The 26864-nt window shown below is 49.5% G+C and overlaps 11 protein-coding genes across 11 annotated transcripts; 3 read left to right on the forward strand and 8 right to left on the reverse strand.

The window, feature by feature from the left end:
* Positions 1-1469: 1469 nt before the first annotated feature.
* On the reverse strand, positions 1470-3852 carry EV420DRAFT_1634677 (kinase-like domain-containing protein; the record flags this gene model as incomplete). The annotated part of the gene is made up of 6 exons (XM_060476346.1): positions 1470-1687; positions 1747-1924; positions 1979-2097; positions 2156-2576; positions 2618-3097; positions 3688-3852. 6 exons carry the CDS (start codon positions 3850-3852, stop codon positions 1470-1472), a joined length of 1581 nt encoding a protein of 526 aa, XP_060340031.1.
* A 1326-nt stretch (positions 3853-5178) lies between these two features.
* EV420DRAFT_1215455 (uncharacterized protein) lies at positions 5179-6364 on the reverse strand (the record flags this gene model as incomplete). The annotated part of the gene is made up of 2 exons (XM_060466400.1): positions 5179-5969; positions 6037-6364. Coding segments are annotated over 2 exons (1119 nt in total), but the record flags the coding sequence as incomplete, so codon positions are not given.
* A 3478-nt stretch (positions 6365-9842) lies between these two features.
* EV420DRAFT_1634679 (uncharacterized protein) lies at positions 9843-10838 on the reverse strand (the record flags this gene model as incomplete). Its single annotated transcript, XM_060476347.1, has 3 exons — positions 9843-10235; positions 10294-10508; positions 10661-10838. 3 exons carry the CDS (start codon positions 10836-10838, stop codon positions 9843-9845), a joined length of 786 nt encoding a protein of 261 aa, XP_060340033.1.
* Positions 10839-11236: 398 nt separating this feature from the next.
* Positions 11237-12346, reverse strand: EV420DRAFT_100107 (uncharacterized protein). Its single transcript, XM_060465263.1, has 2 exons — positions 11504-12346; positions 11237-11447 (listed from the first exon to the last, which is right to left on the reverse strand). Exon 1 carries the CDS (start codon positions 12327-12329, stop codon positions 11523-11525), a length of 807 nt encoding a protein of 268 aa, XP_060340034.1. The 5' UTR covers positions 12330-12346; the 3' UTR covers positions 11237-11447; positions 11504-11522.
* Positions 12347-12529: 183 nt separating this feature from the next.
* EV420DRAFT_100333 (uncharacterized protein) lies at positions 12530-13793 on the reverse strand. Its single transcript, XM_060465278.1, has 3 exons — positions 13183-13793; positions 12786-13123; positions 12530-12727 (listed from the first exon to the last, which is right to left on the reverse strand). The coding sequence occupies exons 1-3, from the start codon at positions 13466-13468 to the stop codon at positions 12548-12550; spliced, it is 804 nt and encodes a 267-aa protein (XP_060340035.1). The 5' UTR covers positions 13469-13793; the 3' UTR covers positions 12530-12547.
* Positions 13794-15222: 1429 nt separating this feature from the next.
* Positions 15223-15709, reverse strand: EV420DRAFT_1634682 (HSP20-like chaperone; the record flags this gene model as incomplete). The annotated part of the gene is made up of 3 exons (XM_060476348.1): positions 15223-15324; positions 15372-15582; positions 15636-15709. The coding sequence occupies 3 exons, from the start codon at positions 15707-15709 to the stop codon at positions 15223-15225; spliced, it is 387 nt and encodes a 128-aa protein (XP_060340036.1).
* A 713-nt stretch (positions 15710-16422) lies between these two features.
* On the reverse strand, positions 16423-17483 carry EV420DRAFT_100128 (uncharacterized protein). Its single transcript, XM_060465265.1, has 2 exons — positions 16908-17483; positions 16423-16846 (listed from the first exon to the last, which is right to left on the reverse strand). The coding sequence occupies exons 1-2, from the start codon at positions 17266-17268 to the stop codon at positions 16476-16478; spliced, it is 732 nt and encodes a 243-aa protein (XP_060340037.1). The 5' UTR covers positions 17269-17483; the 3' UTR covers positions 16423-16475.
* A 2721-nt stretch (positions 17484-20204) lies between these two features.
* Positions 20205-20766, reverse strand: EV420DRAFT_1473323 (HSP20-like chaperone; the record flags this gene model as incomplete). Its single annotated transcript, XM_060469125.1, has 3 exons — positions 20205-20303; positions 20363-20582; positions 20645-20766. 3 exons carry the CDS (start codon positions 20764-20766, stop codon positions 20205-20207), a joined length of 441 nt encoding a protein of 146 aa, XP_060340038.1.
* A 637-nt stretch (positions 20767-21403) lies between these two features.
* Positions 21404-21556, forward strand: EV420DRAFT_1223501 (uncharacterized protein; the record flags this gene model as incomplete). The annotated part of the gene is made up of 1 exon (XM_060466484.1): positions 21404-21556. A coding segment is annotated over one exon (153 nt), but the record flags the coding sequence as incomplete, so codon positions are not given.
* Positions 21557-22185: 629 nt separating this feature from the next.
* Positions 22186-24448, forward strand: EV420DRAFT_100114 (Alpha/Beta hydrolase protein). Its single transcript, XM_060465264.1, has 9 exons — positions 22186-22589; positions 22645-22719; positions 22781-23181; positions 23238-23356; positions 23406-23516; positions 23570-23672; positions 23734-23811; positions 23877-24022; positions 24080-24448. Exons 1-9 carry the CDS (start codon positions 22289-22291, stop codon positions 24360-24362), a joined length of 1617 nt encoding a protein of 538 aa, XP_060340040.1. The 5' UTR covers positions 22186-22288; the 3' UTR covers positions 24363-24448.
* Positions 24348-26365, forward strand: EV420DRAFT_1499280 (uncharacterized protein). Its single transcript, XM_060470990.1, has 4 exons — positions 24348-24368; positions 24431-24597; positions 24649-24918; positions 24971-26365. Exons 2-4 carry the CDS (start codon positions 24535-24537, stop codon positions 26006-26008), a joined length of 1371 nt encoding a protein of 456 aa, XP_060340041.1. The 5' UTR covers positions 24348-24368; positions 24431-24534; the 3' UTR covers positions 26009-26365.
* Positions 26366-26864: the final 499 nt, after the last annotated feature.

Genomic DNA, 26864 nt, shown 5'->3' on the forward strand with positions numbered 1-26864 from the left:
TCGTCATCTGTGCGAGATAGAATTGGTACCGATTTGCCAACTTATGGTGGAACTGGGGGGGAAGGCTGGTCGGTGCTGAGCTCAAAGTCGTCATCGAGAACTGTGGGCATCGAAGCTTGCATGAAGAGGGGAGCGATGATGGTGCCCTGCCACAGTGCCAGTCGAGGAAACATTTGATGGATGAATTACATGGTGGCGACTTCACTGGATGTGGCAAGGTGAGTGTTTCCGAAGAAGGATGAGGGGATGTGGACTATTGCGCAGGAGGTGTCGAATTCGATATTTTGTTGTAGGAGCCTAATAAATGAGTACTCGTTCAACCCGTCCGATCCTAGAACACGCTCCCCGCACAAGGACCGAAGAAGCACATCAGTGCTAGTATCCAGTACACAGATCCCAGGTTCCTAGTCAATCAATCAGACTACTCGCCTCGGATGGGTTGAGAAAAATTACTTGACACTACGCAATACCCAGAAACTTTGAGATATTTGCAGTGATTTTGGTTGCTTCCTTCCTCGTTATATAGAAGAAAAAAGTGTATTGAAGTAGGAACGGCATGGAGGCCAGAAGGAAGAGTTGCTCGTCGGCTTTAATCGGTCCGACCCCGCTTCTTTACGCTCAAGATTGAAATATCGCGTTTTCTCATCTTTCAAGCTCTCTCCCTGCGACGTAACTCTACCCACAAGATCTCATCCATCACATAATCGCACTTGGAATTTGTTAGTCCAGACGTGACTGTATCCTCGACTTTTACTGACCAGGATGTAAGAACTACGGTGGTGGACTTTTGTGGTGCGCAGAAGAAGTGTTCTCGCCTGGATGGAGAAACTGGCAGGCGTGGACGTGGGTCATAACCCTGATGAAGATCTGCAAGTACTTGACAAGAAATGAAAGATCGTCAAGCAGAACAAAGCCCTATCCTCTATCTGTCACCGAGATGGCTTCTCTGATGTCCCCACCACCCAGGCTCTCGTCAGAAACCCCATCCTTCTCAAGTTTACGGATGGCATGGGGATGGATGACCGCGACGCTCCATGGGAGAGTTGGGGAGGATGGGTCATAGGAGAGGCTGAGGATCACTTGGAGCCACTGAAAGGTCAAACATAGGAACCTCCCCGATATCGTCCAACAGCGACATCGGCGTGAACGGGAGGATTGGGGTCAATTTTTGTATCCTGGGTGAGTACTTTCATTTACAGTTCTCGTAATAGTATTCTTCAATTAACGAGGTTACAGATGCTATAATATGCCGCCGGTCCAAGCTAAGCTTAACTCCTTGAACTAGTCTCCAAGTCCTCGCCCGGTCTCAGGGGAGAAGCTCCGGTATTCTCTTCTCGTACCGAAACCCCAAGGAGCGAGAACTTTCCTATGCGAGGAGTGGATGATCGTATCCGTATCGCCACGTTTTGGAGTATCAGCGTTCGCAACCAACACATCCTTCTTCACACCGCCCAGCTTCAAGGGGTTGGTCAGGTACTGCTATCTTCGTCGTGGCGAGCATCATCAAACCACTTATCCCTCAGCAACTCCCTCGCACTCGCCCGATCTTCCGGATCGAGCCTCAAGCACCTCAGCATAAACCGTACGACCTCCTTCGCCTCATCCATACCGACATCCCCATCACTGTTCCGCGCCACCCAATGTTCAGTCTGATAGAGATATCGCTCGGGTTGCTTTTTCAGTTGGCCTAGAGTGATTGTGATGAGCACAGAGCGGGAGCAAACACTCAGACTGGGCCATCCATACAGGTTTCATTAAAATAATGTCCAGCCAGTGGACTCGCACTCAGCTGCTCGGCCATGAACACCTCGCGTGTATGAGCAATCATCTGAAAGAGCATGATTTCCGTCGCATCGAGATGGACACCGTCGACGGATCCTTCCTTGGCATTGAAGAGCGGGACGCCTGTGACGATCTCGTACACCTAGGGGAGGGGGGAGTATCAATTCACACCCAACACTCATAGCTGTAGCCTTACCAAACAGCCAAACGACCAAATATCAACCTTCTCATCCCACGGACCTCCAATGTAGATCTCAGGCGGGCGCAAACTCTCCGGACAGATGTAGTCTGTTATTCGCTGACCGATAGGCTGCGCTAGAGAAACGACTTTAGATATCCAGAAAGAGCAGTGATGGGGGGGAGGGGAGCTGACCGCTTCCCAAGTCACCCAAGACAAACGTACGCTTCGCAAACTCTTCTATTGTCGGTAGAGGCAGCGGCTGCGACACAGCTGCGTGGACAATACCGTCGTAGGATGCCTCTGCCTGATGCCGTCGTGAAGGGTCCCACTCGAGAATCCCGCGGATGTCCTCATTCTCGAGTGTAGTGTCGAAGAAGATATTATCGGACTTGATGTCCGTGTGGACGATGCTACCTTCATGAAGGTCGTTCAGCGCACGGAGGGTGTGGAGTAGGATATGTTTGGCCAGTGGCAGAGGATATCGCAGGAGGTTGCTGGAACGAGCATACCGAGTGATGTCTCCCCCAAAAAGCGGCGTGACGAGACAAAGGTGGCTCCCGGCGCTACCTTTACGGGGAGGAAGAAGTGGTCGACGAGTCGTAGGCAATGAGGACTGACCTGAGTGCGTTGTAATGCTGGTAGTTCCCAGCTCACGCCTTTTGTGGCATATTGGGTGCAATGTCCGTTAAGAGCCTTGAGAGCGAAATATGGTTGATTGCTATATAGGACAAATGCATGAAGAAAAGGGATGGTAAAGACAGTGCCGTCTGGACGAGCCACGTACTCGAATTCATCCCCCACCCAAGCTTGCGAAGGACTGTACGAGCGACTTCCACCACTAACAAGTGATTCGCCAAATTCGAACTGTGCAAAGCCATAACCCATGCTCTCGCGCATCCCCAGGGGTTCTTCGACAAAGTCGAAATCTACGACACGCTCGCCAGATTCGGGATGGACGGTCCAGTGCTGGTTGGGAGTGAGTGGGATGGGGGAGGCGGAGGTTCCGGCGCGGGGATCTTTGGTCCAGTGGACGGGTTGCGTGTGTAGAGAGCTCAAAGAACGTAGACCGGGGCCATACCGCCTAGTGTGGTGCTGGATCAAGGCTTGGTGAAAACATCTGAACAAGATGCGAGTCTGAACATGCACAAGCAGAACTCTCGCTTACCAAGCAGCCGCTCGCAACACATAGGAGAAGCTCACCTATCCTCCATCGCGTCCACACGGTCGCCAAGTTGTGCCCCTCGCCAGGAATCCCATCCTTCTCAAGTTTTCGGAAGGCTGAACTTATTCACCCTCATCGTCGCGACTGTCGGTTCCCTTGAAGAGTACCCACCACGGCTTGATACGAATCACGAACATAATGCGGCGCTTGATGTACGAAACATCCTCCAAGTATCTGAGGTATCAACGTCTGGGGCGTGTTTTGAGTGGCAAGGAGGTGGGAAGCATGATAGGGGCAAGATGGGATCATCCTCTACATCAGTTCTCACTCTCGCGGCTACTGCAGCTGTGTGCTCGCGACATATCGTACCCAATGATCCTCTTCCATGCCACCCACTTACGCCAATAATTACGACCTCTCAACACTATACTTCGCCACCACAGTCTCGGTTGGACTCGACACATGTTTAGCTTGCAACGAGTTCGCGGGGGCATCTTCTGACGTGTAAAAGAGTACCGATTATAGCGCTGAAGACGAGGCAATATTGGATCCCAATACGGACTCGTAGGAAGGATGCGATGTCCGGGTTGCCGTAGTTTTTGATGAAGAGGAACAAGAGGAGGAGGACGAAGATTACCTTGAACTCAGACGACGAAGAGGGTGGAGATGGTGATGCTGCACCTGAGGAAGGTGGCCAAGTTGCCGAAGATTCAGAGGCGCTGGTCATTGGTGCGAATCGAAAAATCCAAGGCCAAGAAAGGCACCGTCTCCCCATGACAGACGTGCCCACTGCTGGACCCAATCATTACTGCTGACAAATCCTCCTCTGTACCCTCCATCCTTGGCTCCGAGTCTGCGAAAACCAGCTCTTGGAACTCTTCGACTACCCGCATTTTCATATCACGACAATATTTCGAGTTGTTGTCTGGTGTACCAAGCTCATGCGAATGAGCGCGTCGACTTGTTGAGGTTGCTGTGCACGAAAAGGACGCGGGTTGGGGACCGTCAGATGAAGGCACGCCTGTCCACCATTCCCAAGATTCACCGCTTATTGTGTATGGCATCGATGAGCCCATCTTACTTTGTGTGCCAACCGGTGTGGAAAAAGGTATATTTGTTAGGCTACATCTTGATTTCGTCGCTGATTATCCCATGCGGCGCGTAAAAGCACTAACACGAGCCTTGCTGCTTCATCGTCATCGATGAAATATACCCGCTTCAGGACGAACGCGGCCCTGTTCTTGAGAGAACATCATTGCGCGAACAATCTGTCGCATGGAGCAAGCCAACGAGCCGATATTCTCCATCATCGTATCAAGAATTTTCTTTAGTCGTCTGAACCTTCTCTGCGGCCCTGGCTGATCCTAATTGGGATCTTGTACTCGCTCGGGAGATACTTTCCTACGATGAGGTCGCAGGACGTTTGCGTTTGCAACAGAGCTCGCTATAGACTCCGGTACGAAATCGAGGTCCCGCGGCACCTGTGGAGATTTCGGCCTGGTGTTGGCTAGCACTTTTGGTATAGGCAAAGGGTCCGCCGGCGCTGGCATCTTGTTGGAGATGACTGTACAGGAGATGCGGCAGTCAAGGCATACAACATCGATGAAAAGGATTTCGCAGAACTGGTGGCTACTACGCAATGCATATGTGTCACTCAAACAAGAATATATCGACACCTTTTAGTAATATGTAGATCATCTAATTGACTCCATCTTTCTTCATCAGAAATTTGCAGTATTGACACTTTCTCAAACTTTCCCCCTGGCAGGCTTCGCCCAACAACGAAGCAGCAACCCGTAACCAGCCAGCCAGATGCGATAATCAGTGTGTACATGTCTTCAGCTATCGGGTACTTGTGGGTGGCCATGATGTTGAATCCATGTTCTATCCCATCCTTGTTTTTAACAACCAACTCTCCATGTTGACTGCCCTCGGCCAACCCCCGCACCAACCCCTTCTCAATGCAACGTGCATCACACCAGTCTTCATCCATCATCTCATTCCGATGGACTTTGATGCCGGGAAAAGGTTCGTCCACGGGCAGAAGCGTCATCATAAGTTGCTCCCACGATGGTCTCCATTTTGTGCTTGCATTTCCTGGTTCAGGATAGAAACCGAACAACTCCGCTCGAAACCGTGCATCCACTGAATTCACGAGTGCCATCCATGCCTCTTCAAGAGATTGACTCTCATAGTAGGCCGGTATCATTTTGGACCCCATGACAAATGCAAGTCCTGCAACTTTGTCCACCGGATTGGTTGACACGCGATTTTGCATGCTCTCCAGTGCCACAAGCATACTACCATGCAAAATGGGATTGATAGACTGTAGCTGCTTGTGAAATTCGGTCAGCAGCTTAGCCCCGTAGTTCCCATTATTGTCTATTGGCTTGACATGCAGTGGTCCATCTGGTGTGTCCCCGACAATCACCCTGCTCCTACCGACCTCCTGTAGCGTCCATGCACGTCTAAACCAACACCGGTCACTTTCCAAGTCGCCCTCCTTCAGACTCAAAGGCCGACCCAGCCCACTCAAGTAACACACCACATTGAAGCTTTGATACATTGCTCCGATGGTGGGCACATCTAGTTTCCACTCTTCCATGCGCATATCCTCCCCCGGTCCAACACTGACCTGTCTCAAGCAGAGAACATCCAACCACACATACTCCGCTTCATGATAATACTCCACTCTACGATTGAGCATCTCAATACGAATAAGGTTGAGGTTGGTGTCTTTCGGGATGGGAACAGGCCATCCATATCCATTGATGGGTGTCCACACATCGACCCGATCCTCCTCATCCCACCCACGCATGTGATATTGGCCGAGGCCAGTGGTCCCTTTCGCAAACGGGGATGCCCGTGCTCCACCACGGTACCACCCGATTACTGTACAGATCCCAGACACGTCGAGGTGGCAAGTGCGGTTCGACAATCTGGTTGCCAACAAGCGCTTTCTGTCGCATCTCCCAGTCCTCCTCTTCCAATTCGCGAAATGTGTCTCGTATATTACTCCAGTCACGGGTGTACCATAGCTGGCGGAGGCGGCCATATGCGACGCCAAAGTCGTAGTTCTTTGAGATGCAGTCTTTAAGAAGGGAGGACAGGGATCTAGTGAGGGTATGTGATGTCCCGAGTGTGGTGTTGAGTCTATCCAAGAGGCCTTGAATGCCGAGGGTAGCGCAGGGAGTGTCAGCAAGGGGGGATGATATCACAGGTCTTATACCGGTGTATTCCCGTTGCTCTGGAATGATGATTGACGATTCCGCAACGCCCGTCTCGGTGAAGGCGGAGATGGTGACTTCGGGAAGAGAGACATCCTGGAAATATGTTACCGCTGATTTCCCCTTTGTTCGTAGATTGACTTACCAGAGGCCATGGTTCATAGTCATCAGATGTGTCAGAACCACCCGAAGGATCACTAGATGGTTGCTCTTCTGTGGCAATAGTCTGCGAACCCACAATGGATGATGATTCTGGACGCAAGCAGGGTGACGAGTCTGGTGTCGTCTCCGAGGCAGGACCAACATCTTCTGAAATAGAACTACCGTGCTCTTGCGGCCCGCACGGCACGGTTGTGTTGGGATTTTCGTCAAGTTCAGAAGTTTCATCAGGAGATGAATCTTTAATCGTCGGGGCAGTCAAAAAGACGGAGCATATGTGGTTCCAAATCAACATCACGCTGCCGAAAAGCCATTGGTATAAGACCTTGAGTGGCGCTAAAGTCGTCGTACTGAGCACTCGAAACGATCAGAGGGATTAATGATACGTACTATTTCCCATTTTTCAGGCTCAGAAGGGTATGCAGTCGAAGGAGTATTAAATGAAAAGCTGTTTGCCTCTAGGTAGGCAGTGTTGCAACTCACAGCCCGGAATTGAATTTGGGCTGATGCGAAGTCTTCACGTGATTACTACCTTATCGATATGGAACCGAGTTGGATGAGGACCCCTGATAATACCCTTATATCCTAGATCAGAAAACGGACATGAAACGTACTTTTTGAGGCCAGAACCCAGGTCAGATTTGCGGACATGGGGGGGGGGGGGGGGGGTCGGAAGCCCTCAAACCCAGTCGAACTATATCGGACATAGCTGCGCCGGTGTCTGCAACCTAGATCAGTTTCGGACATGTCTAGTTGGATTATAGGCTGCTGGTGTAGTGGTTAGAGCCTGTCAAAAATGATACCGTAGGGGTGTTCAATATGTTATATTTTTTGCGACCGATTTCATATATTTATTTGTTTGTCGCTTACCTGAATTTACGCAATTTGTGAAGTCCTTAGCTTTTTTTCTCCACTAGTGTCAAACCGCTGCCATTTCAGTGACGGGGAGCTCTCGTTCAATCCCGCAGAATGGATTGGCATTGGAGGAAGATGCTGATAATGATTGACGGCCATATTAGGCACGTAAAAAGCGGAAAATCAAAATTCTACGCATTTTCGGACATTTTGGGGTCTTCAGGAACCCGAAACGAAATTTCGGACATGGAGGAATTTTTGCATGAACCTAGGTCAGATTTCAGTCATTTTCGGGCATTTTCACGCAAAAATTTTCGGACATGGTCGCGGAGATTTGGACTTTTTCTGATCTAGGTTGTTGGGGTATTATCAAGGGTCCTGTTGGATGGTACCATCAAGTGCATACACGGATGGGACGCTATCGAGGTCAAAATCAGATGAAGGTAGTGGTGGATCCGGCAAGAATCATACCTGATGTTCGATAGCCTGGTAACATGAACTCGGCGGACGTGGTAGTAAAATCCACGACAGAACCATCGTATGGGATCAACAGCTCTCTTTTCTGCGGAGATACTTTTGCCTAAAAACATGATTAGTCAACGGTTGCTGATACCATATCCTGTAGTACGGATAATAAAAAGCTTCCTCCGGTTCTCCATTCGTAATCGCGTGTTGCATTGGTGCCGATCTGCGGCATCTTGGGAGAAGGGAGGGTGAATATTCAGTCTCCTCATAGGAGCAGATCGATCCATAAAATGGGGAGAGGATACACCTGAAAGAGGCCATGATGCTTCTGACTTGAACAGGTCTGCTCAGATCTGAGGATAATAAATTATGAGGAGGCACGCAGATTTACGGGCGAGACTCACATGTTCAGCGTTCACAACATAGAAAGGGAAGGAATTCAGCTGGAAGGAAGTCGGTGGAACAGTCAGGAGAGAAACAGCTGTGGGTGAGGCGAATCGTTATTGAAAGAATCGAAGGGTAGAGTCGAGGCCGAAATGGCACGTCGGGTTAGGACTTGTTTTCCCTGCCATCTATTCACTCTTCTGTGCTCTACAAGCGTTCCACGCCAAGAAAGAGGATGGTTGATTCCTCCTGAATTTCCGCTCGGAGTTCGACCCGACTACGACCGAGATTCGAGAGATCCTGTTTCATTGCGAGTAGATCCACGCCAATAAGAGGGATCCCGACATTAGTGCTAAAGGGTCGCAATGACGGCGAGAAGAGCGTGCGGGTGTTGACATTGCCGGAAATCACCCTCTTAGCTCTGTCCCTGCAATGGTCCCTCTCTGCGCTGTCCTCAGCAGCCGCTCCGCCCCACTGCTCCGACATCGAAGCAGCCCGTTGTTCGAGTTCACGCACTCCGTACGCATCTGGCTCCCATAGACAAAACGCACATGCTTATAAAGATAAGTCGCCAGTACAATGGCGGTAGAGGGAGGGATCAGGAAGTAATGCTGCATGGAACAGAGTTGATGGAAATGACCGGGGGTGCACGCGTCTGCTTGGTTTCAGTGACGTCATGCTTCTTGCCTTCTCAACGCAACGACCACAGCTCTCTAACCATCTTTGGAGCGAAAACGCTCTCCATGGACACAGAGGAGATCAGCGCTGGGAAGAGAAGGATCTAGCCTCGCGTATCTCTTAACTGGGGATGGGGGATGACGCGTGGATATTCCTGGTACGTCAGGGTACGTCCCTGCCACACTAGCGCATACGGCCCTTTTAACAGCCCTTGTTTTCTTTAGATCTGGACAAGAACGTCCTTTCCTATCAGACCAATGTAGCCTAGTGAGTATGCATAATGCACCGGGTTCGACTCCCAGAGGTCAACTAAGATATGTGCCACAACGTTTTTGCCTGGCCAAAGCCGAACGAGCGAAAGAATACAAGTAGCTGAATCCTGATCCTCTAGGCGACGATGTTCTCTTTGTCCATTCTTTCGGCCGTCCCTTTCATTTCGTATTCCTAGCTGGTTGGAAGCCTGAAAGTTTCACCACTTGAATAGATGGATGCGCCAGGTTCCAGTCCTGTGAAGGAGGTTTGATTTTGAAAGAGAGGGTCCTATGCTTTTTTGACCTCGGCCGCCGTGATGTAAACCCCCGCCAAGGATTCCTATCGTACGGTGCGTTCATAGAAGGGGATGGGTCATGTCTAGCGACTGTAGAACGTCAGCTATCTGGCAAGCCGAACGTTCATTCTAATTGTCTGGCTCAGTGTTAAACGTTAAACCCATGACCAAGTATGTACGTGCATGTGCACCAGGTTCGAGTCTTGGGTGAGGATTACCAAGATGCAAGTGTCATTTTGCATGGTGAGTCTCTGCTTTCGCGTCTGGGAATGGCAATCTATAGCGTGCTTCTCAGTATGATATGACTTCCTTCTCCTAAGAAATGAGGAAGAAATAACATATTACTTTGAAGCCATAATAGCAGTACACGGAGCATCCAGCAGTAGCGTCCTTGTTCAAGCATTAGTCGAAAGCATCGGAGTCACAGTCATCAACATCCTCATCCTCATCGTCTTCCTCTAGAGACTCGTCGGCCTCACTGTCCTCATCCTCATCCTCGTCTCCAACCACCTCGTCCTCGTCCTCATCTTCACCTTCGTCCTTATCTGCACCACCCTCATCACTATAAGGGTCTTCCACTGCAACCAAGTCCTTTTTTCTCTCAAGTCTTCCGAACCCTTTACGATCATCCCCAGACACCTCCCTACCCTCGCTCTCCAGCACGTTTCGCCTAATCCTCTCCGAGCGAACGGCACAGCTGATCCTGCTATCATCCACGCCAAGAGCCATGCGGCGGAAGCTGTGGAAAGCGCTCAAAATAGAACCACGCGCTGCCTCAGCTCTGATGCTTTGAAACTAAGAAAAGAGGACATTCAAAGTTAATTGCAGAGATAACAACGGAAAAGGCACGTACGCGTTCATTGAGCCTCCTCTGCACCTCCCTCTGCTCTCGGAAGAAATGGCTGTACATCCCCTTCCAGTCAAAGCTGACCTCAAACTCGACGTCCTCGTCTGAGTCAAAGTGATACCGAAGATCTGGTAGCATCGTATCATTGGCATCGTGACGGATCTGGATAATCACATTCAGCTCGAGGGAAGAACCGTTCCTTAGAGCCCATTCCAAACTCTCTTGACATTCATACGATTCAAATATCGCACGAGGAGAGTCGTCGGGATCGAGGCTATAAAACTACATTTCTACTACACCCGCGTCATGTTCGCCTTCAGAGAAGAAATCGGTCTGCGATGCGATGCCATAGTACTACTCAGGAATGGCCTACCAGCGTCGACGTGAAGCCAAATCTTTCTCAGATGCTTGGTGACAAACACGCGTTCGACCGCGTCTTTGAAATTGCGCGAGACCGGTCTACAATTCAGCCACAGAAAACCAAGGTTTTGGACATTGTATTGGAGCAGAATTTCGTAGATGACATCGGCGGGGATGTCTGGAGGGGACATGAGAGAGAGCCTGGTAGTCCTTTTTTTGAAATTCGAGTCGAGTGGGTCCTTCCCAAGCCTGACAGTGAGAAGCAGATCAGCGCTGTCCGGGGGGTACGTTTACAGTCGCGTAGGTGAAGCCATCAATACATTAGTCCTTTCAGATCGAATGGGAATCCTGTCAAGGATCTGTACCAGCGGCTTCTGGTAGCCAGGCTGAGAGAGAATCCTTGATGCATGTTCATACGATTTCCGAGAATTCCTGGAATTTTTGCAGCGATTTCGTTAAACTGATGATGCTTCTCCCCTCAAGATTAGGGCATTCTCAAGCTGGCGATAAGAATGAGTCATCTGGAGAACGAACGACATCGACGTCTAAAGGAGAGAGAGCAGTTTGACATAAACATCATCATTCAGTACATGTAGCAGCAGTTGCCGCGTCCCCGATTCTTTCCCTCGGAAGAAACTCATGTTGTTCAAGCTGAAGGGCGGGGCCTCTTTAAGAACAACCAAGAGACTGAAGTTGTTTGTATGTTCGAATCTAAAATACACGATCGTCAAAACGGGCCCATAATATGTTATTCATGAGCAAAGGGGCCGAGGAAGGGGAATGGAAAATGGTCAGGCTGCCTAAGTATGAAAATTCGTTACGGTGGGAAACTTCAAAAGACCGTGACACGACTTACAAGTCTGACCACAGTAAAATTAGACAATGAAATGACTCCAGCATTCCTTCGACATTCTTCTGAAAGCCTCATAATGTTGCAAAACCTCTTGCCTAAACTCAGGAACCTCCATTCCTTCGCTCAGACGACAGGAGTGTGGCGCAACTACACACTTGACAATTTCTGTTTTCGAGACAGGGCACTGAGCCATAGCAATGGCGTTGCTCAGCTGCTGAGTGACCGGTATTTTGTAGAAAACAGGACGAGTGCTGATCATAGTAATGGCAGGGATTGTCATGGAATCAAGCGGATCTAAGCCATTGCGATCGCGAGCTACGTTGTTGTATTGGAAAGCAGCAATGGCTTCAGCGATGACTTGCGCTTCGGGATTCTTGGTACCGATGGCCGTTTCGTTTTGAATAACAAGGAGAATCGTCGTGTTGCCTTGAACCAAGCATAGGTTGGTCTGTGCTACACGCCCATCGTCACCGCATATCATAAAAGGAATGGAATAGCGCAATCGCAGAACAGTTCCTCGTTCTTCAAAACCAAGTAAGCTAAGCAGCTCTTTGGCAAAATCGTTGATTGCTGATTCCTGGTTAGAGCCGGCATGAGTGGCAATATCTAAGTATTGAAGGAGTCGATAGGTATGATCCGACAGATTTTCACAATTGGGTGGGACAATAGTAGCGGTCAGGAAATCAGGATCAATTCCGTCAGGTATTGTGTTGGGTGTGTATCCAAAGAAGGCATCCGTGGATTGGCAGAGGACTGTTATATTATATGCAGCCAAGTCATTCGACGTCCAATCATTGCTAGGCTTGGAAGAACGGGTGATATTCGCCATTATAGGAGGATATTCTGATATTGCACGTACTCATTAGGAGACACCGACCGGAGTTCTAATCCAGTAGCGGCAGTTGCCGGGTGCGGAGTTATATTAGATTCCACCATTCGAGGCTATTGAATTCTTTGGTACCTCAATCGGAGATATGGCTAGGGGTCAAGAAATATACAAAACTCGAATAGGCATTAAAATATTCCTACGCGCTTGTAAGGCGTATTCTATCTTTCGTCACCGTCGATTCCAGGATCAGTACTACCCATCACTTTCCTCTCTGTCATGAATCGCTTAATCCTCTCCTCACGGATCGCTCTACGGACAGTCATCTTGTTTGACCAAAACAATACCCACATTTCCGAGGACTTCAATTTATCTCCCTGCTCAGCCTGGACAAGGGAATTCTGACGATATCAATGTTTCGTCAGTCGTCTTGAACGGGACCAAGTAAAAGACACTTACTACGATATTGATCTTCCTCGCCACCTCTCTCTCTTCTCGGAAAAAATGGCTAAACATTCCTTTCCAATTAAAACTGATCTCAAATAGGCTCGATTGAGGGTCGAAGCTGTACCGGAGGTCTGGTAACATCGTGTCGTTGAGATGATGTTGGACTTCAATGAGGATCTTTGGCCATTCGAGCTGAGAAATGCTAGCTTCGAGCACTGTATTCAAACAATAGCAGGTATCCTCTCGGTAGCGTTCATCGAGTTTGCTGTGTTTGTATATCACGCGGGACGAATCTGTGGGGTCAATATGAGAGAACTCGAATTTTGTATAGCTAGTTCCAGTTTGTTCCCCTAGAAGATGCAGTCCGAGTTGATGTAAGGGGAAGCACAGAGAAGAGAAGTCCGCTCACCCCTAGTATAATGTGCATGGATGAATGTTTGATTTAGGTACTTTACTGCAAAGACGTGCTCGACTGCACTGTGGAAGCTGTGCGAGACTCGACGACAGTCGAGCCAAAAGAAAGCGGTATCCTGGTCGTCGGATTGGAGAAGTATTTCATAGAAGATGTCGGTGGGGATGTTTAGAGGTTCTGAAACTGGCGAAGACATCGAAGTCAACTTGGAAGAAGTGGTCATTGACTCAGGATTGGAGTACAAAGCATTCAGTTGGGATCTCCAGAGAGGTGGAAAAGACATGGAAGCAGATAGAGAGTAAATCACGGAAGCTCGACAGTCTTTTGGTTTTCATGCACTTATGGACTTGCTGGCGTTTCCGCGAGATTATTGTGTCCCTCTGCCGACGCAGACCTGTATCCAAGTAAACTTCAAGTCATTTGATTTGGATTACCGAGTCGCCAGAAAAGCATCATGAACGGAGCCGTGAATGTTACAATTCGCAGGCTAAGGATTGTTCGCGAATGAGAATCGCGATAACTTTGAATCTTCCGAGCGTAGTTGAGCGACCACGGCGACTTGAATCAAGAGCTACAGTCAACGCAGTTGGTAAAGGCTCCACCTGATAGGTCAATTTTGACGCCGCTTATTGCCTTCGGTTTCGGTTTACGTTCGCGAGGACATGCACCAGTAATGGATACCTATGGTGATTAGAACGAGTTAAATTGATTACTTGCCTTTGAAGTTCGCAGGATTGAGAGGAGCGGAAGAGTTCGGACCTTGTGGTCCTGCGGTCCGTCCCGCGTTACATCACACAGAGAGGATGCGGGCTATTGCGTGGGAGGTGTTGTCGAATTCGAGGAGAAAGATGTTGTTGTAGGAGCCTAGTGAACCACAGAACACGCTCCTCGCACAAGGGACAAAGAATCAGATCGGCGCTATCCACGAGTACACTTACAGCTGCTGGATCAAGCTGTCAATGTACTGGTCCCTCCGTTTGGACTGCAAGTAGCCAGGCCTCGGGTGGGTTGAGAAAACTACTTGCCAGGAACTTTGAGATATTGGCCGTCTTTGCAACGATTTAGGTGGCTCGATGGTACTTCCTTCCTCGGTATGTAGAAGAAAGAGTGGATTAAAGTAGGAACGACATGGACGCCAGAAAGAGAGTTGCACGTCGGCTTGAATCGGCCCGGACCAACTCTCGATTCGCATCTCATCTTCTCACCGTAGAAGACAGCCCATTACATCTCCGATTTCGAAGAAGCTCCCAGTTGCTCTGGACACTACGCCGAACAGCTAGCTGCTCGACATGCCAGCCCAGCCCGTTGGTCGGCATCCAGTGCTATCCTCCACTTTTACCGACTCCCAGGCAGGACGTACCTGACCGGCGACAGCATCAGCATGGATGATCTGCCTCAGTGGTGCACAGATAGAGCTTTTCGACGCGATAGGCGTGGGCATTACAGCAAACCTCGGCCTCTTGAACTAGTCTTCAAGAAACCAGAGTCTTCGCCGTTCTCGGGGAAAGAGAAGCTTCCTGTAGTGATCGCGCATTCAACTCGGACCGTGTCGTGGGTTTATCTCGAACCCGAAGCTCAAGGAGCGAGATCTTTCCACGCGAGGAATAGATCATCTGGTCGTATCGCTACGTTTTGTTCTTCACACCGCGCAGCTTGAAGGTCGAGATGGTTGTTGGAAACCCAGACTGGGTACCGCCGGCATGGCCGTGGATGAAGCGGAGATTCTGAAGAGTAGACGTCTTTTTGAACCTCATGCAAATTGAAACTCGAAGACTCAGGCGCATACCATCGCCGAGGTGTCCATTCACCTCGGAAAGTACATTACGTTCGTCACCACTTTCCGCAACAACGAGGTCCTGGACCATCGAATCGCGTACATGGGCCTAAACCTCTCCACCCCGAGGTAGACCTTTGACCAAAGATCCTTCTGGAACGGACGTTGTATGGCAGAGTGAGTACATCCTCATTCTTCGTTTGCGTTTACTGAACAGAAAACAGATATCAATGTCCCTCCCCCCCCCCCAGCTCCAAGTACGTTCATGAAATCATAATCTGCTTCATCACCGGTTCTGGTACCACCCACATAGGAAACGTAACCGTCAGCACCCCATCTTCAAGCGAAGCCTTGACGTGTCCTTCCTATTCAAAACCCTCAGTGGCTTGTGCTTATCCCTCAACGAGCTCACCTGAAGTCCCCAAGGAACACACATCGACGCCGAGAACCTCCCCTCCTTTTGCCCACGCACTATATGCCCTCTCTCCTTCCGCACAGGAACCTCCCCGTCGATCTTCAGCACGTCGTTGCACAAGAAGATGCCGATGTCGGTCTTTTTGAGGCCGGGGAGGTCGAATGTGGCGGTGACAGTGTTTGTGGTGGTGTCTTGGCGAAAGTCCATGCTGTATTGAAGTAGTCAGAGGAGGGGGAGCAGGAGGGGGAGGGGACAGCGTACTCGGGCATCCAGGTGTCTTCTGTCGGTCTGGGAATGGCCTGAGAGAAGTATGCGAAGAAAGACGTGCTGGACATTGGTGTTGGGTTGAGGGAGAGTTGTGGGTGCTTTGGTATCTTTTTGACTTGTGCGCGCGCGCGAAAATGTTTGCCTTTGTTGCGACAATCCAATCCAAGACCGATCCTTTATTGTTCAGTTGAAGATCATCGGGTGGCATGTGCTCTGGTATTCTTTTGATTTTGCAGAGATGTACCAACATTCTTTTCAGACTTGGAAGTTCACCATGAGCGTCGAGTTGTTGAACGTCGGATGACAAACTTTATTTGGATCCTGGTAAGATAAACGAAAGAAAAAAGCTGAAAACAGAATAAGTATCACTGTAAAGTAGCGGGATATAAGAGGGTATCTGCATCAAACTGACTTTACTCGGCGGATCCTGGTCCGTCGCCACCTTCACTTGATTCATCAGCATCTTCCGAATCCCCTTCCGACTCATCAGCACTATCTCTCTCCTCCTCCTCCTCCTGCTCACTCTCCTCATCACTATACGGGTCCTCCCACCCAATCGCATGTGCCATTTCTTTAACCCTCTGATACCCAGCATCGTCCCTCCCCGAAACCTCCCTCCCTTCGTTTTCCAGCACGTTTCGCTGTATCCTCTCCGAACGGATAGCCTTGTGGATCTCGTCGCTCGTAGTCGCGTACATCTGCATGACGCGCATGAGGGACCCATTTAGGCCTAAACCGCCCTCGGGATCATTTTCGCCCTCTTGCCCGATAGCCCTCACTTCGTCCTTGACACTCTCAACCTAGGGGAGGCGAGTGGGTTAATCATTCTATGCTCTACCGACGGATACCACTTACCCAATCCCGCATCCTCCTACTCACTTCCTTCTGCTCCCTAAAAAAATGGCTATACATCCCCTTCCACTCAAAGCTAACTTCAAACACTCCCAAGTCTGGATCAAAATTGGACTGGAATCCCGGAAGCATGGTGTCATTCGCGCTATGCCGGACTTGAACGATCGCCCTTGGTCGCTCGAGCGAGGGTCCGTCGTTGAACATCCGGCGCGTGAACGCTGCGTGGAAGTCTTCATGGCGGCGGCATTCTTCGTCTTTGAATATCGCGCGGGAGGGGTCGGCAGGGTCCAGATGAGGGAATTTGAATTCGGAGGCCAGGAAGACTTTGCCGTGTTCGCTTGAGTAACACTTGCCTAGAGTGGGTGGGAGTATAAGGTTATGTTGGTAGAGGAAAGAGACACCGTGGAGACCAACCTGGGTCGATATGAATCCAAGTCTTTTTCAGATGTTTAGTGATAAAGACGCGCTCGACTGCATCTTTAAAGTTGCGCGAGACCTGACGGCAGTTTATCCACAGAAAAGAGAGGTCTTTCACCCCGGATTTGAGGAGAACCTCGTAGAAGATATCGGGAGGGATTTCTTGGGATTTTCCGGCCGCAGACGAGGCGGCGGACATGATTGTGGTCAAAAGGCAAAGCGGCGGGTGCTTTTTTAGGGTTACCAGCGAGCGGATGTTCTCGATATAGCGGGTCGATTTGATAAACACCGCCCCGCTAATATTGGTACGCGCCGGCCGCTTCCTAAACCGTGTCGCTTTGCCTAGGATGTAGTCCATGGCAAGATAATACCCACATCGGTCGAAGCTGAGGATGTAACACGATACTAGGCAGCGAAAAGTGGTGAAAACGATGAGACGATATACCGAGTTTCCTTGCGCCTTGATGTATATTCTTTCTCACCATCAAGCTGCACGTCGTTAGTGGCTCCAGCATAAAGGCATGCGCGGCTTACCGCCCACGAGGGTGTTGTTTCGGTAGCTCCAATCAACGAGGTCAATAAGAGTTACATGGGCTAATGGACTGCTGTCGAAGAAAAGTTCCAGGAAGAAGGGGAAGGATGAGTGGTGTTGACCCGACGTCGTACGGTTATCGGGTGAACACGAAACACAATGACTAAGTTAGAGCCCGCTGATGCCTTTCATCGGCCATCCTTATCTCGCCACCCTGTTTGGGCGTATAAGTAGCTTAGTAGGGGATGGGCAAGTGACTTACCGTTACCAATACTACATTGCATGTTTTGCTATCTTTGAAGAGTCAAAAAAAGCTGCGGATGCTGCGGAGAGTTCTTGGGGCGGGTACCTGACGGCCAGGACGGGGATAGATGTAGTAGTTCTGTGGCGGAAGAGGCCCAAGATCCATTATGCAGATTACAGATACGCAATATCTGGACCCGCGAAGATTAGAGTGGTAAGGACATGTGTGAACGTCAAGGTTATCGAAAACCAGATATGATAATGGACAAGATACACACAAGAAACTGGGAATGCACATCAGATTGCCCCTCCTCAACCGAGAAATGGCGAGCCGGTATTGGGAAACGGTAAGCATCAACCAGTGGAAGCTGACCGGAGCTTGAAGATTTTGATATCCGCGAATTTGTTCAACTTCCTTTGAATGCAGCAAGCACACGCAGGTCCACGTCCTTGAATGTAGGTAACCCCAAAGTAATATATCAATTGTCACGCGACAGAAAGCGCGTCTCTGATAGAATATCGTCCAACGAGAGGAGCTCCGTGAGGTTGCATTACATTCGGTCCGGTAAGCGACGGTAAGGGTCCATACGAAGGATGGAGTTCCAAGCTCCGGCGCATGCGCTTTACATGATATTAGCGAATCTGTTCAGCTTTGTCGGTCCGGCAAGAACACGCGCACCCATGTCCCTGAACGTACCAGAACATACCCAGGAAGTAATAAATCAATCGTCACGCGACAGAAAACACGTCTCAGATAGAAAGGCGTCCAGCGGGAGGAGCTCCGCGAGGTTGCATTACTTACGGTCCGGTAAGCGACTGTAAGGGTCCGCACGAAGGATGGAGTTCCAAGTCCCGGTGTATGGAAAAGGCACCTCTCGCCCAGAATAATATTTTGGCGGAGGATCTGGAGATTGATGAAGAGGAAAAGCAGGGAAGTATTATAAGAACATTACTGCTTATAATGGTTGTCAGGATGATAGACAAAACGGAACGCAGAACGCACCAAGGTCAGATGGGAAGCATATGGAGTCCACATATGGAGAAACCACGCAGAAGGATACCTAGGACTCGGAAATATTCATTGGTGCCATCTGAGACACTAGTTCCAGCTAGTTTGTCAAGGAACGAACTCCGGTTGAGGGGTGTACGAGGGTGCGAGAGGACCCACAGAAACGATATTATTGCTGGTTCTGATAATCATTGAGTCAAGGTCATGCTGAAGGAAGGGGCCTTCCGTCGGGCTTCCTTGTACGGCAGCTGAGCACACCAGGAAGAGGGACTATACTGAAGGGGATGCGCAAATGACCTCGTGTATGTAGTGCCGTGAATGAAACTGTGCCCCCTTGAAACGAAGCCCTTTCGAATGAAGATCAGACGGGACTTTGGCAGCTGTGTTCGATGGACCAGAGCAAGCATAACGCACTTCTGCCGTTCATTTGGACGAAATCCCTTCAATGTCAGCGCCGCAAGAAGGGGCAGAAGAAAAGCGAATCAATGCTTCGCAGCGTAATGGTTCACGTCTCGTTAGCAAAGATTATCGTTTCCACAAGACGCAAGGCCCGGGGTGGTAGGGCCGGACCATGATAATTGGACATCCAATGTCTATTTTATTGACTCCGCCAGCGTAGACATCTCGGAAGAGACGGATACGCGTCCATGGTATCAGATTAGACTGCAGATGCGTAGCATTGCACCAGAATCCGAGTCGGACAGGTGTCCGAGGATAGAGTCGATGATTTCCCCTGGCAACGACATCTGGGCCTGAGAGCTGATGCCGTGCTGTTGACGAGTAAATTTTCCTTTTTTTTTTTTTTTGAGAAAGAGCCCCGGATTCGACCTGCATTTTACGTCCTCTTGAATGTAGAAAGGTGGCAGGGAAGACTCGATTGTTAGCAGCGGCACTTGGGCGGTAGCCTCAAAGTAGAAGGCAACAAGCGTCGGGAATTGCCGACTTCACTCTTTCCTGTCTTAGCACCTTGGCATTTGGTTATTCGGCGATTTCCTGGGTATTAACGTTCGGTTTTAACATTTTTTCTGAAATATCGCAGGGCACTGATCATCCCCTTCATTTACAGATTGAAAATGACCTCTGGAATTCTGATAGCCGGCTTTTTTTTCTAAATGTGAAGGATCGCGTTATTAGATTGCAGCTTCGAAGACTGAGAATTGTGCCGCATCCATCGTGGAATAATACTTCGTAGTGACGAACTATTTGACCTCGGTTCTGACATTGATTGCGAATCTTTCTGCAGAAGGTCCCGACTGAACGGCCCGGGCTGCATATCCGAAACCGAGTCTGATGACTTCGCTAGGAAACTACGAGCTCTCCTGGTGACGGAATTTCCCACAGATATGAGTGATGCACTGGGGACGCCATGCGTAACTGCATAGTTGAGAAACGTTCCGTTACTATAGGCACGCCTTCCTTACTTTTTGCACATGCTCGTTACACTAAAACTGATACAAATTTCTGTTGACGCTAAAAATACAGTGCTATATACGCTATCCTAAGAAACTGTTCAAGAAATTGTAATCTTCGTTGGCGTCGTCTCGGGAGCAGCCTTGGGGAATGTTACTGTCAACAAACCGTCTGCAAGGGATGCTTTGATCTCGTTTTCCTGCGAATGAAGTTCAGACACTCCACACTTGTCTTCGTGAGCTGCCATGGCTTGCTTACCTTCACTCCCTGAGGCACCCTCAATATCCTCGAGAACTTGCCATACTTGCGCTCGCGGACGGCATAACCGTTGTCCTCCCTTTCAGATGAGAATTTTCTCTCCCCCGAAATAGTCAGACGGCCGCCATGCACATCAATATGAACATCCTCCTTCTTGAGGCCAGGTAACTCCAGCGTCGCAGTCACGGTGTTGTTAGTGATGTCTTCGTGGAGATCCATTCTGTATTGAAGAAACAACAAACAAGTCAGAAGATGGTCCAAAATGCAGAACGATGAACTGACATTGGCCTCAAGATGGACATTGCAGTGTCTTGCGTGGCCTGTAGTAGTTGGCCGGCAGGACGAGTGAATGCTTCGAAGAGACGGTCGAAGTTGTAGAAAGGTTCGTGAAAGTAAACAGACATTGTGGTTTATGTGTTCGTGTGGAATGGAAGGTGAAGATGTGAGTGTCCTTTATAGTGCTAGACTTTTGCTCGAACTTTCTGCTGCAGGTGACGAGTATAAGGTTCAGAGAAACTCGAAGAAGGTTGCCAAACATTCTACGGGGGCAGCGATCTAGTGACCACCAGGACACACGAGCTCTTCTTTCTTCAGCACAAGATACACCTTTTGTCATACTATCCGATGGTACACGACCGATATTGCACGACCCCATACGCGTCGATATTCATTGAATTTTAGGAGGGTGAGATCATGTGACCGAATCGCGACTCTCGCCCGGAGCTTTCTGGATTCTTCTTCAAGTTCTGTGCCATGGGTCTCGAGCTTTCGAGAAATCCGGAGCTCCATCCTGGCTAGTCACGTCTCTGTTCAAGCACGCAATCCATGCCTGTCTACAAGCGGAGGGCTGCTTCCTGATGCAGAATTTGCATCACAATCAAGGGCAGCGGACAACGGCAACTAAACCCAGCCGCTGCGCCGACTAAAGGTAGTTGAAGGCATGTACACGGTTTTCAAAACTAAGCTACGCGTTTCGTCCACCTGTGCTTGTCTACCATCTAACTTCTTCTCCTTTAGGATAGATCTTCACGAAGACGCCACTTCAATTTCCCCGGACTATCAGAAAATGATGTGTCCATTGACGTCCACAACGGCCGCTTGACTGTGTCAGCTGGGAGTAATACCTCAGGCGAGCACAAGAGGGATAGTGCTATTCGGGAGAGGAGGTATGGGTGTCAAACGTTTCAGCTTCCCGACATGTGAAGGTTTGTGCCTTGCATGTTTTCTCTCTTGCTTTAGTTTGGTACTCGCCGCTTGTGTACTGAAGACATTCTAAGAGAAAGCATCCAGACCGAAGAAAATTGCCGCGGTTCAGAGCTTTTTGTGGATCTTGTAAAGGATACGATGAGCATGGGACCTGCATATAATGCTTGGCAAGAAGGAAATCCCTCGACACATTGACTACGAAGTCCTGACGTTCGCTGATTTCCATACTGTGCGTGATTCGCTTAACTTGACTTTTTCCCATACTGACTCAGTGAGGCGGTAGAATTCGTTTCATCTGTGCCGCACAATCATCATCATCTTCTACTTATCAGATATCTCAAGTACTAGCTCCGCTATTCTTCCATCCTTAGCGGAGACGTCGGCCCGACGACTGTCAGCTAACCTAACTTGCCTTGCATTACCACCTGTCGCCCTTTTGCCGCTCTCCAAGGCATTTTATCCGAACGGTTTTACGCAAGAGTTCTACTTCGAATGGCAAAACTTTATCTTGTGATGGCCAACTATTGTTCATACGCGCGCGTCTCGTACCCACTTGACCTCGTCCCGGGTCCTCAGCATCACGCGTACATCGAGAACAAGCTGCCGATAATCCAGCTGGAAGTGAATTCACACGAGAAGTTCTATTCGAGTACTCCCCATAAAAACGAATGAATCTAGGTCAAACAATCGTACGTCGCTCCTCTGGCGTCCCAAGTCAGAATGCTTCTGGTCAAGGTCGTCGTTCTCTTGTTTGCCCATTTTGCAAATACCTTGGTGTCTTCTGCCCCGACTGGTGACGACAGACTCGTCGTCGACACAGGATACGCCAAATATCTTGGTAATCTTTCCTATTCCGACACCGTTGCTCATCTTGGTATTCCATATGCGGAGCCGCCCTTGGGTGATCGACGTTTCCGCGCGCCCGTACCTTTGGACACGGGACGCATCACGACAGAAGCACACGGGCAGGTGATCAATGCTACGTTTTATCCGGAGCCTTGCATTCAGGGCACTACGGGAGGTACTTATTCCTTCATTTCATTGCCTTGGCAGATCTGCACGTTAACTTTTCCTAGTCGGTGACGCCGGTGGCGCAGGGAGCGAGGATTGCCTAAAGGTTAACATCTATTCTCCGACCAGTGGCAGGAACTGTAAGTCAGCTGAGCGCGGAAGTAAACCTCGGCCTGAGCGCATGACTTGCCCCCTATGCAGTGCCTGTCTTGGTATATATTCACGGTGGAGGATACGTCTACGGGAACCCTGCCAATTGGCCCTTCGACCATTGGGTGCATCAGAGTCCCAATGTCGTGATCGTCTCTGTTTATTATCGCCTCTCCTCGTTCGGTTTTTTGGCCCACCCAGACTTCGCCAGTTCCTCCGAGCACGGTGATCTGAACGCTGGATTTCTCGACCAGATCCAAGCACTCAGATGGGTAAAACAGCACATATCAACATTCGGTGGAGATCCCGAGCGTGTTACCATCAACGGCGAGAGCGCTGGAGGATCGTCTGTGGAGCTGCATCTCATCGCTCATGAAGGAGAGCAGTTATATTCTGGTGCTATAGCTCAGAGTGTATACCGCGGTGCAGTCCCTTCCCCAGAGCAACAAAACGTATGTAGTCTAGTAGCGGGGCATAGTTAATACGTTGACTGACTTGTTGTTTTCAGCCCTTATTTGACTTCTACGCGGCCAAAGCTGGATGTGATTCCGGAGACCTCGCTTCTCAAATGAACTGTCTACGGAATGCTAGTATTGGGGATCTTGCTCGTGCTCAAGATGCTTCTTTGTAGGCATAGCCATTTAAATGTACGTCTAGCCAGCTGATTTCGAGGCAGCTCCGGTCCATACAACTCTTTCCATCCCGTCATTGATGGAAAAATTTTGACTGAGCATCCGACGACAGCCATAGTTTCAGGACGCTTTGCTCGCGTTCCCCTAATTGTCGGGTCAGTATTCATTACTCTAGCGGAGTTACAGTGAAAGGCTTATGTTGAATAAGTTCAACGTCGAACGAAACGTCGGTCGCGAGTCTCGATATTGGTCAGACGTTAAAAATTTTCTACCCTGGATTGGACGACACGGATGTGGATGAGTACCTCGCGGTGATTGCCTTTTCTTCGTGGAGTATTCATTTCTTCTGATGCCAAGTCGGGCTGACTGCAGGCATACCCTTCTTCGGACTTCGATTCAGAACTGCAGAGACTGTTTGTGCTGGCTGGAGAGACGGTGTTCATATGCGCAGTGTGTGACCATACATTTTTCTGGAAGCTGTCATGCATGCTGATGTTTTTCATTGCTGTCACTAGCGTCCCATTTTAGGAACTGCGTTTTCGAGCGCTGGGGTAAATGCCTGGGCATACCGCTACAATCAACCAAATCCAACCAGCTCGGATACGACTACCGTTGCGCATGCCGCAGAGAATTGGATGATGTTCCTTGGTACCAACACTGGGTACGTACGAGGTTCACATGATCACGGTATTCAAACTCTCACAACGAACCCCATTAGATTTAATGGGACGACGACCTTTTCTCCGATGACAGCCGAGGAAAAAGCTTTTGCGGAAGAACTGATTGCATATTGGTTATCCTTTGTGCGCGCCAAGAACCCTAATACCTTCAAGCTTAAACGTTCCCCTATTTGGTCGGGCTACGGCATCGACAGTAAAGATCAAATTGTACTGCAACAGAATACTACGACGACGAGTGGCAGCTTTGTTGAATTGGAACCACAGAAGGACGGAGATCGGTGCAGATTTGTGGCCAGCAAGGCGGAGAAAGAACAGAATTGATGCCAGGTGAAAGTCTAAGCCAGTGGAGCGCGAATGCCAAAGAAGGAAGTTTGTACTAAATTTTGTAGGTCCGATAGTAAGCAACCGCATACATTTGCCCAAATTGCCTGAGTCACGTACGCGTCGCCTTTGCCTTTGAACCTTCTCCCACTGTCGTTCTCGTTGCCTTATTATGCCTCTTCAACTGGAACGCGAAAATGAAAGATTGCGACAGCTCCTAGCTCAATCTAGACGCGTAATTGGATTCCTTCGCTTCGTTGACGCGTCTCAAGACTTTTTCTTTCAGGAAACCGCGCAGTTAAGAGGCGCTCTTCGGGCATTCGTGGACAATAACGGTGATAGCCGTGAGGACCACAGTGGTGACGAGCCTGATGAGGACTACGATATGGCTAGCCAAGAAAGCGACGCGTCTGATGAAGAAGACGAGACTATTTCGCATACAGAACTTTCCTGGGACAACGCGGAAAGGGTATATCGTTGCCCAAAGTGTCACTACGAAGTGATTGATGGCGTATGCCAAGGGCGCGACTGCGCCACATTGTTTGCGTGGACTGAGGTGGGTAGAAGAAACATTGATGCCTGCAACTTCTATTAACGTTATTATACAGGAGCACGACAAAATGCTCGGGGAGGCTGCTCCGACTGATGAAAACTGTGCAATGTCTTTAGATCGTGCTCTCGTTCAGCGAGGAACGACTCCTTTGAATGACTTGCCACTAGATCTTCCGGTGCCTGATATCTATGCCAATTCCCCAACCGAATTTCAATCTCTTATGCGGCGCGGAGCCACAGTCGCTATGTGCCTCAGGTATAAACTCAGGTTCACCAGGAAGCACGGTATTGTGGCCCGGGCGGATGAGGATCTATTCGACCTTTTTAATACTCCGACAATGGAAGAAACTGATCAATGGCAAATATATCTGGGACGTCGAATTCAGCTTCACTCCAATGATGAGGATGGGCGAGAATTCCTCATCGACCTGCTCGAGGACGCGCTCATCTACCCCCTGCGATCTGAATTCTCCAACTGTTTTCCGGAACGCTGGGAGACATTTGTTAAGGATCCATCAGTATTTCCGGTTGTATGGATTACCAGGCCCATGTCAAAAAGCGGACCCGGCGGTGCAGATTTCCATGAGGATTCAGATGATTCCGCCGACGATGTCCCTGACTTCGAGGTGAATGGTCAACCAAATGTGGTCGGTTCTTATTGGGAACATGACTTGATCAGGCAGGCGCAGGACGCCGCGTTAGACCCTACGTATGGCGGGTGGAATAGGCCGCCCATCGGCTACGTTTGGGATGCCTATGAGTCTGAATCCGAGGAAGATGAGGACGCCCACGAAGATGATCCAACGACTAGAGAGGGATCCTGGGATCCAACTCAAGAAGATAAAGCCTTCCCGTCGGATTATGAAGAGGACGATATGGAGGGCGTCGATGGAAATTTTGATGAAGTGGATGCTGAAGACAACACGGAGAATTTTGTGGGGGAATATGAAATGGATGGAGAAATGGATGAAGAAGGCGACGAGACGACAAGTGGCGTCGTTGTTGTACGGCAAGAAGATGACATTGCGGGGAGTGACTTTGATTCGGATGAAGAGCTAAGCGGGGACGAATTCGTTATGGGCAGAACAGTATGAAAATTCCGGTCGGATGTGTGTCATATAATTTTAAATTTTACCCGTATCTTTCTTTTGATTCTTCTGACGAGCATTTTGTTCCACAGAATGATAGGATTCTTGCGGGGGAGCAGTGCGGGGTAAGTGATGGTCTCTGATGGTTCATGATGATGTTTCCTCGTGAACAACGCCACTAACCATACCCCATGCTTTGGGTCAATTAAGGCGCGCCAAGGGCACGTTGGGGCTACTCTAATGGGATCGTGCTCTTCCGTCCTATTCCGTCGGAGCGACTTTTTCCTATGTTTTGATCAGCTGCTCCTTTCTTGGTTGGCCCGCATCTCGGGGAAATATTCGATTAGAGAGACGTTCTATTCCACATGGGGCCAAGCGATCGTGTGGGGAATGAGTATACAGCGTGTACTCTCGGGACGCGCTTGGCACATATCCCGAAGCTGTAAATCCGAATGAAGGCTTATCAGGTTATCCGCCACGGCATAAAAACTGTTTTTTGTTCGCAACGACATTACGATTACTTTTGACGCGTTGTTACTAGGACCGATCATCCGATCGCGAGGAATTTCTCCCTAGATTATCAATACAGCACTGGTCTTTGCTTTGGCTGGTAATAGGGCCATCTAGCTTGAAAGCGCTCATACCAGATATCTTACTGTTACCTCTTACTGCGTGTGGTCCCACAAAACACGCACGTACCACATGACACATGGCGATGACGCAGTGACAGCAGCCAATCAGGGAAAAGGAAATTATATCCAATCATTGCGGAATGAAATTCGAGCCGCATCTGGACCGGAAAGAATAAACCAGAATAGCCCTGAATAGCCACGCCGTCGCGTAAGCGCGTCACCAACATAAT

The sequence above is a fragment of the Desarmillaria tabescens genome, assembly GCF_030435595.1.
Source record: "Desarmillaria tabescens strain CCBAS 213 chromosome Unknown EV420scaffold_1, whole genome shotgun sequence".
Lineage (NCBI taxonomy): Eukaryota > Fungi > Basidiomycota > Agaricomycetes > Agaricales > Physalacriaceae > Desarmillaria > Desarmillaria tabescens.

Coding starts and splice junctions, on each gene's coding strand:
- EV420DRAFT_100107 (XM_060465263.1), bottom strand. CDS start 12,329: ATGGCGAATATCACCCGTTCTTCCAAGCCTAGCAATGATTGGACGTCG.
- EV420DRAFT_100333 (XM_060465278.1), bottom strand. CDS start 13,468: ATGTCTTTTCCACCTCTCTGGAGATCCCAACTGAATGCTTTGTACTCC. Junction 13,124..13,182: donor CCATGCACATTATACTAGGG/GTGAGCGGACTT, acceptor TGCATCTTCTAG/GGGAACAAACTGGAACTAGC. Junction 12,728..12,785: donor CGAGGAAGATCAATATCGTA/GTAAGTGTCTTT, acceptor TGATATCGTCAG/AATTCCCTTGTCCAGGCTGA.
- EV420DRAFT_100128 (XM_060465265.1), bottom strand. CDS start 17,268: ATGGACTACATCCTAGGCAAAGCGACACGGTTTAGGAAGCGGCCGGCG. Junction 16,847..16,907: donor TTGGATTCATATCGACCCAG/GTTGGTCTCCAC, acceptor CACCCACTCTAG/GCAAGTGTTACTCAAGCGAA.
- EV420DRAFT_100114 (XM_060465264.1), top strand. CDS start 22,289: ATGCTTCTGGTCAAGGTCGTCGTTCTCTTGTTTGCCCATTTTGCAAAT. Junction 22,720..22,780: donor TCCGACCAGTGGCAGGAACT/GTAAGTCAGCTG, acceptor CCCCCTATGCAG/TGCCTGTCTTGGTATATATT. Junction 24,023..24,079: donor TTCCTTGGTACCAACACTGG/GTACGTACGAGG, acceptor GAACCCCATTAG/ATTTAATGGGACGACGACCT.
- EV420DRAFT_1499280 (XM_060470990.1), top strand. CDS start 24,535: ATGCCTCTTCAACTGGAACGCGAAAATGAAAGATTGCGACAGCTCCTA. Junction 24,598..24,648: donor TCCTAGCTCAATCTAGACGC/GTAATTGGATTC, acceptor TTTTTCTTTCAG/GAAACCGCGCAGTTAAGAGG. Junction 24,919..24,970: donor CATTGTTTGCGTGGACTGAG/GTGGGTAGAAGA, acceptor GTTATTATACAG/GAGCACGACAAAATGCTCGG.